General features: G+C 43.5%; 1 protein-coding gene across 5 annotated transcripts in view; it reads right to left on the bottom strand.

The window, feature by feature from the left end:
- LOC107295783 (myosin-10-like) overlaps nucleotides 1–8,126 on the bottom strand; it is a 53,473-nt gene that overhangs the window by 41,560 nt on the left and 3,787 nt on the right. Inside the window, exons 3-9 of one of the 5 annotated variants that reach the window (XM_029285912.1) lie at nucleotides 7,639–7,666; nucleotides 6,545–6,647; nucleotides 4,654–4,674; nucleotides 4,411–4,503; nucleotides 1,947–2,010; nucleotides 1,571–1,669; nucleotides 233–376 (exon numbers count right to left, since the gene is read on the bottom strand). In XM_029285912.1, the coding sequence (XP_029141745.1) occupies nucleotides 233–376; nucleotides 1,571–1,669; nucleotides 1,947–2,010; nucleotides 4,411–4,503; nucleotides 4,654–4,674; nucleotides 6,545–6,647; nucleotides 7,639–7,666 (552 nt within the window). Of the gene's footprint in view, nucleotides 1–232; nucleotides 377–1,570; nucleotides 1,670–1,946; nucleotides 2,011–4,410; nucleotides 4,504–4,653; nucleotides 4,675–6,511; nucleotides 6,648–7,638; nucleotides 7,667–8,126 lie in introns of all 5 variants that reach the window. The other 4 variants (XM_015825110.1, XM_015825109.1, XM_015825108.1 and 1 more) reach the window with 4 other exon arrangements.

Genomic DNA, 8,126 nt, shown 5'->3' on the forward strand with positions numbered 1-8,126 from the left:
ATTACAACGTTCTCCTCTGGTAGTTACAGCTCTTAAAAGAAATTTAGAAACCTGAGAAGTAATATAGGAGGAGCCATCCCCTAGACAATATAAAACCAAATTACTAACATTAGAACCAGAGGGATCAATTCCAAGGAGAGACAATAATTTAATTCTGCCTGTGTTATACATAGGGCAGTATGATAAGACATGCTCCACAATATATATGCACATTCATTAAAGAGTGACTCACAATGTATCTCCTCATGAGAAAAACCCATGATACGCATGGATTCCATGGTCTCATGGAAGATCTCCTTATCCTGCTGTCCAGGGATGGGCAGGTACCCATTCGACAGAAAGTGATACTGATTGAATGGCTCCAGCAGCAGCTCCCCTACAGGGGCATGAAACAGAGCATGTTACAGGGACCACCAGAAAGTGGCATACAAATTTGATAAACAAATAAAATTTACAGCACTTATATGGCTGCCTATCTCATACAATGACTCAAGGTGGCTCACAACAACACATAAAACATAGTTAAACACAAAGGTGCCTTTCCCCCAGGCACTAGAGCAGGGATCTTCAAACTTGGCCCTTTTATGACTTGTGGACTTCAACTCCCAGAATTCCTCAGCCAGGCATGCTGGCTGAGGAATTCTGGGAGTTGAAGTCCACAAGTCATAAAAGCACCAAGTTTGAAGACCCCTGCACTAGAGCAAATGACCTTACAGCTCAACCCCCATCCTAGCTCAATGCTTGAGCAAAAACCAGGGTTTCACAGCCTCTGGAGAGCTAAAAGGATAGGGATCCCTCTGACCTCATGCGGGAAGCTGATCCAAAGAGCTGAAATGGACATCAAGAATGTTGCCCTTAGAATGGCAACATTTAAGAAGGGAGATCTGGAGATCTAATTGGGCAGATACTTCAGAGAGAGGTGGTCCTACAGGTAACCTAACCCTGTGCCATGTAGGGCTTTAAAAGTGATAACCAGCACCTTGGAACTGCACCCAGAAAGCAACTGGAAGCAGTGCAGCTCACGCAGCAGTGGTGTTCCTTGGGTGAAGTGTAGAGCAGCCAAAATTGCATGCTGCTTCATTCTAGACCAGTTGTAGTTCTAGATGGTGTTCAAGGGCAGCTCCATGTAGAGTCATTGCAGTAATTCAATAGGAGGTAACGAAAGCATTGGTGACACTTTTTTAGTTATGTTGTACTCCAGAGGGCAGTATATTATTAGGAATCATCAGATGTGCACAAAATTTGAGATGGACTAGAGGCTGCTTTGAGACACCAAGATTCAGGAGGTTTAAAGATCAGCTTGGGTGCTTCAGATTTCTGTAAGTCTTAAGACTCCCTCTTTACTCATTAAACCACCATCACCATCATTTCTGACATTACAACTTAATACCGTCACTTGTTTTCATTGGTTAGGACTTTCTTTCTGGTGAGTTATTTCCTCTCAAGTTAGTCAAAAAAGTTCTGAGTATTTAGCACCAATCAATTGATTGTCCTTCAGCTTTATTGCTACTCTGTAAATGCAGAACACTAAGCCGCATGATGCCTGGGGAAATGAAAGGGACAAACTCACCTCTCGTGTGTTCACCAGCACCCACTAAGAGTTGATAAAAAACGTGGAAGGTTCTCTCATCCTTGGCCTGGCGAATGGCTCGGGACTTCTCCAAAAGATCTGGGACACTCTGAGTTAAAGATGGCACGTATGGACTATTTCTTTCTCCTTAGGCACCCAGGCCCAACAAGGCTTGTCAATCGCCCTACCTGGATTCCACCTGCCCCTGTGGGACTTCTGATACTTTGGATCAGATACCTGCTATTTTTGCCATCAGGAATGTTCATGCTGAGGATCTGATGCCCACTCAAACTCAAATTCTATCTGCCTAGAGAACTGGGCCTGCATTCTGCCATGGCCCAAACTTACAACTTCTATTCTCTAACAACAAGGATACATGTCTCTATATTGGCTCCAACAATGTAGCCGGCTACATCAAAATTAATCCGAATAAATTTACCCTGTGGGTAGAAAAAGAGATGGGACAATGAGACAGCAATCAGAAGAATGGTGTGACTGATACAGAAAAATTCTTCGGTATTTTAAATATTTTTTCAGATGCTAGTGAACTGCAGAAGCTGGAAATAAATTCCCCTGGTCAATTCAATTAGTAATGGATCTTTCCTAAGTAGGAAGAAACCAGTCACCACAAAAACAAGAAAAGCTAACAGAAAGTAATAATACAGTGGAATGTGAAGCTCACTCTTCTGCCTTTCATCTACAGTACGTCTCGAGGAAGAGAAAACCTTTGTATTTTTCTTTATTTTCAAAGAAAAGGAGTGGCTAAAAACCAAAAGCATTTCTCAAAAAAATACAAAAGGAAACTGAAAAAAAGACTTTCAACAACAAAACTGGTTTTTCTTCCAAAGTATGGAGTTTGTTGGCGTAGGATTTCAAAAAGGCATTTATATATTTTGCCCTTTCTAAAGAAACGAATCGAAGAAATGGTACATGAAAGTTTAAGGGTATATTTGAAAGGGTTTGCAAGCATAACCTTTTAAGGCTCTTTTTTCTGTACTTTGAAGTATTTAAAGAAGCAAAGTGGGTATCCTCAGCTGAAGCCCACCCACTGCACCATTAAACTCTTTTATGCCAAAATATCAGGATAGTTTTTCACTGGAGGGTAAAAGGCAAAAACGAGTGCAATACAAATAGTTCTCATTTAATGCCCAGTCGTTCAATGACTGTTTGAAGTTACAACTGTGCAGAGCAAGAGGTACTTATGACTGGTTCTCGTAGTTGCAGCCAATGCAGCATCCCATGATCACCACTGTGATTTGGGTGCTTGGCAACCAGCCTGCAATTATGATGATGCAGTGCCCCGTGATCACGTGACTGTCATTTGCAACCTTCACTGCTGGCTTCCAACAAGCAGTCACTGGGGAAGCCAGCAGGAGATTGCAAATAGTGATCACTTGATTGTGGGATACTGTGATCACACATGACTCTCCTAACGAGGGCAACTGGGATTGCCAGAACTGCCATCATAACTTGGCACAGTTAGTGATGCCACACCTTATAACTATGTTGCTTAGCAATGGAGTTTCTGGTCCCAATTGGAACTATCTGTACTAAAGGCCCATTTTATTCCTTGAAAGCCATGATAGTGCAAGGAATGAATGAATGAATGAATGAAAGAAAGAAAGAAAGAAAGAAAGAAAGAAAGAAAGAAAGAAAGAAAGAAAGAAAGAAAGAAAGAAAGAAAGAAAATAACTCCAACCTCTTGAATGCTATCATATCCCCAGCAGTCATGATGAGACATCAAGTGCAGCCCCTGAGGCCAAAGATTTGTCCAGCATTGTAACTGGACAACCCATTCTTAATTTAAGTTTGAGGAGGAGTTGCTGGGAGCTAATAGCCAAGCCAAACAAAAGAACAGTGTCTGAGCCTGCTTCCTGTCCTTCAGATCTCATCAGATAGCTGGACGTAACACTGCCTCTTTCAACAACTTGGCTACACAGCTTAACTGTTTTTTTTCTTTCAGAAAGAAAAAGATTTTTTTAAAAAAATAATCCAGATTTACCAACATAAGATGATCTACTTTCAAGTTTAGAATCACTTTGGCAATTTTCTGTAACTAGTTTTTTTTATTCAGTGGGAGGTAGGGCCTTTTACTTAATAACACTCCAATGTTATTGTGAATGTCTTGTATCACAGCTCCAATCTCTGCAATGCATTCCCCATATTGGCTGGGGAATTCTGGGAGTTGAAGTCCACACATCTTCAGCTTGCCAAGTTAGAAAAACACTGCTGTATACACACTTTCTCCACTTTGGTGCCTTGCACATGTGTTGGACAATATTTCAACTCCTAGCCAGCTAGGGAATTATTGGAATTGTGTTCCAACACATTTGAAATGGGCGAAGAGTGAAGCAGCTTAACACACTTCAACAGGAGATTATCTTACAAGAACAGGTATCCTTATAAGTGTTTGGCAACTGTTGCCACTTGCTATAGCTGTGTGAGAAGCAATCTTAACCTGAAGATAGGGAGACCACACACACAGACACATATAAGGTGACAGAATAATTCATTTAAAAAGGGTACTACCTACCTATTAGAACAGCGTTTCTCAACTTTGGCAACTTTAAGATGGATGGACTTCAACTCTGAGAATTCTGGGAGTTGAAGTTCACCCATCTTAAAGTTGCCAAGGCTGAGAAGCACTGCATTAGAACAACTGGGGTTTGATATTCCAGATCTGAAAATATTTTCCAGTGCTAAAGAAGATGCTATCTTCTGTCTGAAATCCAGGGCTCAACTGGTCTGAAATTGGAAGCTGCTAAACAGGATCCTCATTCCATAGATTTCTGAGGTAGATGACTGGGTGGGAGGGGATTTATCCATCCACAAAGACTTACGAATCGTGAGGAATTGTCGTTTTTCACCGTTTTTGCATTGCCGAAGGCCTCCAAGATAGGGTTGGCTTGCAGCAGCTGATGCTCCAGTTCTCCCTAGATGAAGGAAAAGGAGGGAGGCAGGAGGGAAAGGGGGTTAACAACAACATATGCAGGCCTCTGGCCTCGCAAAGCTTTTGGGCCAAGGAAGTACTCAGAGAAACTTCAAGGCCAGCCAGGGGGAAGCTGTTTCCAAAAATTACTCACATAGGAAGCAGGGCTGGAAGTCTATGGAGGTTGGGATGGGGATGACATCACAAAAAATACAATGGGAAGGCAAAGCAGGGAGCAAGACAGGGGAAACAAAAACACAAAAAAAAATCAAAGGGTTAAATTAGTTGATGAACAACACAACAAGAACTCAACCACAATAACGTAAGGACATAAATTGGGGACCAGCACAACAGAAAAGGGTAAAAGTAGGAGACCCCCAACACCTGGCTTCCTTTCCCGGCCCTTCCCTGAAACCTCTTGAGCCATGTTTTTCCCCCCAGCAAACGTGGCATCATAACTGGTGAGGAAAAGGGTTCAAGGAAGTGACTCTAGCAACAGGCAAAGTGTGCAACTGATGAGAAATGCATTTGACTCAGAAGAGCAATTCTAAGTATAGGTGGGACCAGGAGCAGCAGCCAGTGATAGGGACCCGCAATCAGCACTGGAGGACGGGGGTGAGGAGGGGGGTGGGGGGAAGCTGGCATCTCAGCAGCATGCATTCGGCTTTCTTGCCTGTTTGGCTTCATTGAGGTACTCCAGCTGAGGCAGCAAGACAACAGAGGGGTATTAATATCATCTTCCATATGGGAACAACCACATACACACGCATATACTCATAGAACCTCCACCAAGACTATAGAATGGACAAGGGAAAAAGACGTCTTTTCATGCAATCAGAGATGGGAAGCACCAAAGGGAAAAATAAGGAATTTCTCAACGCGTTGCACGCAGGAAGTTTCAGGGCTGATGTCACATAGTTTTAGGCTCAACAGAGGTGAGGAGAGGGGTTCAGGTTGGCCAATAGTTCCTTTGGGGTATCTTTGTGAAAAGACAGGGAACAAGAAACCCGTCATGATTCCAGTTGGCCACAGATTATAATCTCTGAAAGGAGCTGGCTAGAATAACTGGAGCCTAAGTTCTTCCTCTAGGGCAGGGGTAGGCAACCTTGGCTCTTTTATGACTCGTGGACTTCAACTCCCAGAATTCCTGAGCCAGCATGGCTGGCTCAGGAATTCTGGGAGTTGAAGTTCACGAGTCATAAAAGAGCCAAGGTTGCCTACCCCTACTCTAGGGTTATGTCCACAAGATGCAAGAACATTCAAGAGAAGATCACGCAAGTGTCCTAGGACAGAGGTCCCCAACCTTTTGGGCACCAGGGACCGGTTCCATGGAGAGAGGTTTTTCCGTGGACGGGAGAGTGCGTGGTTTTGCATGTTGCCTGCATCCCACGGATGGGGCTTTGCTTGTTTGTGCGGACCAGTTGCTGGCATGCCGCGGCCCGGTACCGGTCCACGGACCGGGGGTTGGGGACCCCTGTCCTAGGAGATCTGCTGGGCCCCTGCAGTTGAACTCTAAGATTGGGAGGAAGTAACCAAAAGGGCCCTGAAACTATATAAGAGGAAGAAAAGTGTGATTAATGGCTGGCATATTGGCTGAAAGGAATGATGTGAAAAGGCCAAGCAAGGACTCATTTCCTTCAACAAAGTAAACAACAACGTTAATTCAAACCCAACACTGACTCTCAGTCCTGCCTGGATGGGTGCCACAGGCATGGTAGCCAAATTCCAGATGGGCAGACAGTAGGTGTGTTGAGTGACAGAAGAGGGGAAAGCACTTTTGCATGCGTTTGAAAGGCTCTTCAGGGGATCACCTTTTCACACATGCCAGGGCCATCCGCTGGTATTTGGAAGAGCTTCCAGACTGGCCCTGGTTCAAATTAGATGTTGGGTTACTTCCTAGGCATCAGATGGGGGAGCTTCAGAAATGCAAAACCAGAGTTGGCAAAGGGGTCATACCAGAATGCCATGCCCTTTCTAGCTTTGCAACGCAAGGGAGAGCAGGTGACTGCTGCTGTGGCTGAAACTGGATGTGGCCTCACACTCACCGGCACATTATGGTCCTTCCGGGCTTTATGAGATGAAGCCACATGTGCTAAGTACTGGATCACTTTCTTCGTGTTCTCTGTTTTGCCAGCACCGGACTCACCTCTGCAGAGAACAGACATCAGATGAGAAAACAAATGGAACGCACTCACACCTCTCCTTCTCAGGGCCGAGCTTAGAGCTGCGGTTTCCACAGAGAGGGAATCAAGTTCAGTATTTTACTTTCTGAATTCTGAATTTTTGCTTTCTGAAATTGTCCCGTCAGCAGCATCCTCTCAAAAAGTATGGACTGGGAACCCAGAAGGTCCTCGGCTCCAATTCCATCATGATCACAAACTCACCAGGAACAATATTACAGTAATAATACTAAAAAAAATATCATGGTCAAGTAGTGGTTGGACTTAGAATATGGATAGTCCTGATCTAGGGTAACTTTTGTCCTGTTAAAGTTGTTCAACAGCCTAATTTAGGGAAGAGTAAGAAAAAAAATGGATATATCTTTGTCCATCAGAACAGCTGGAATAAAAAAAAACAACTTTTAACATTTGTCATCGTCTTAAAGGTTTATTCACAAGGACCACTGAGTAAAATATGAAAAGGGATTTGGGCACTCTAAAGAAGCCTTTTCTAATTATGTAAAATGGGAATTTTAATCCCAGCACATTTGGAGGGCACTAAGTTGGTGAAAGTAGAAGGGAGTAATGCATAGTTTCTGCTTAATTATTGATTCATTTTCAATGAGATCAAGTTCACAGCTTCTATCCCAGGTTAGAACAACATTTGTTACAAGGGGGAGAAAATAAAATAAATTACTTCTTTCCAGTCTGAAGGGAACAGGAATGAAGCTAGCAGTTGGCAAATGACTCTTTTAAGACGGTAGGATTGTTTAAACCAGGTTTTGTACAATATTTATTACAGGACTAAACCAATAGACTGCTTCTGTTCCAACTATAATTGCCCGCAATGCAATGAAGGGCTAGCACTTTGGGCTATCAAGTTTTTAGAGCCTCTGGTAACACCCATACAGAACAATTTTTGCTCTCTCTCCTCTGAGCATCTCTTTCAACAGCCCCTCCCCACCGTAAGCCATACTCACGTGCACAAGATCGACTGATCTTCTCGATCTGGGGGCAAGAAAGAGAAAAGAATCAGATCAAAATTGTTTCCTCCCATTTCCTGAAGACCATTTTCCCTCCGCAGGAAGACATCTGAAACACACTTGCAATTGTCCATCCACCAACCACAGAGTGCTAGACTTCATCAGCTCCCTGTCTCTATCCATCTGCACACTCTATCCAATATACACCCTAAAATTACCCATTCTTCTTCTTTCTGCTTCAGCCTGGAATAGGGAATTCTTTAAACTAGTGGTTCTCAACCTGCGGTCCATGAATCATTCGTTAAGTCTAGTGCTTTAAATCTTGAGTTAAGGCTTGAGGGTCCATGGCCATGGTCTGTAGCCACAAAAGGTATTTAAAGGGGGTCCATGGTGAGGAAAATTTGAGAACCACTGTTTTAACCTTTCCATTCACAGCTCCCCTGCCCCTTTTATTGCTCACAGCAAAGTGGGTAACCTACCCACTT

Source organism: Protobothrops mucrosquamatus, unplaced genomic scaffold (genome assembly GCF_001527695.2).
Source record: "Protobothrops mucrosquamatus isolate PMUCROS unplaced genomic scaffold, P.Mucros_1.0 scaffold2485, whole genome shotgun sequence".
Taxonomy (NCBI): Eukaryota; Metazoa; Chordata; class Lepidosauria; order Squamata; family Viperidae; genus Protobothrops; species Protobothrops mucrosquamatus.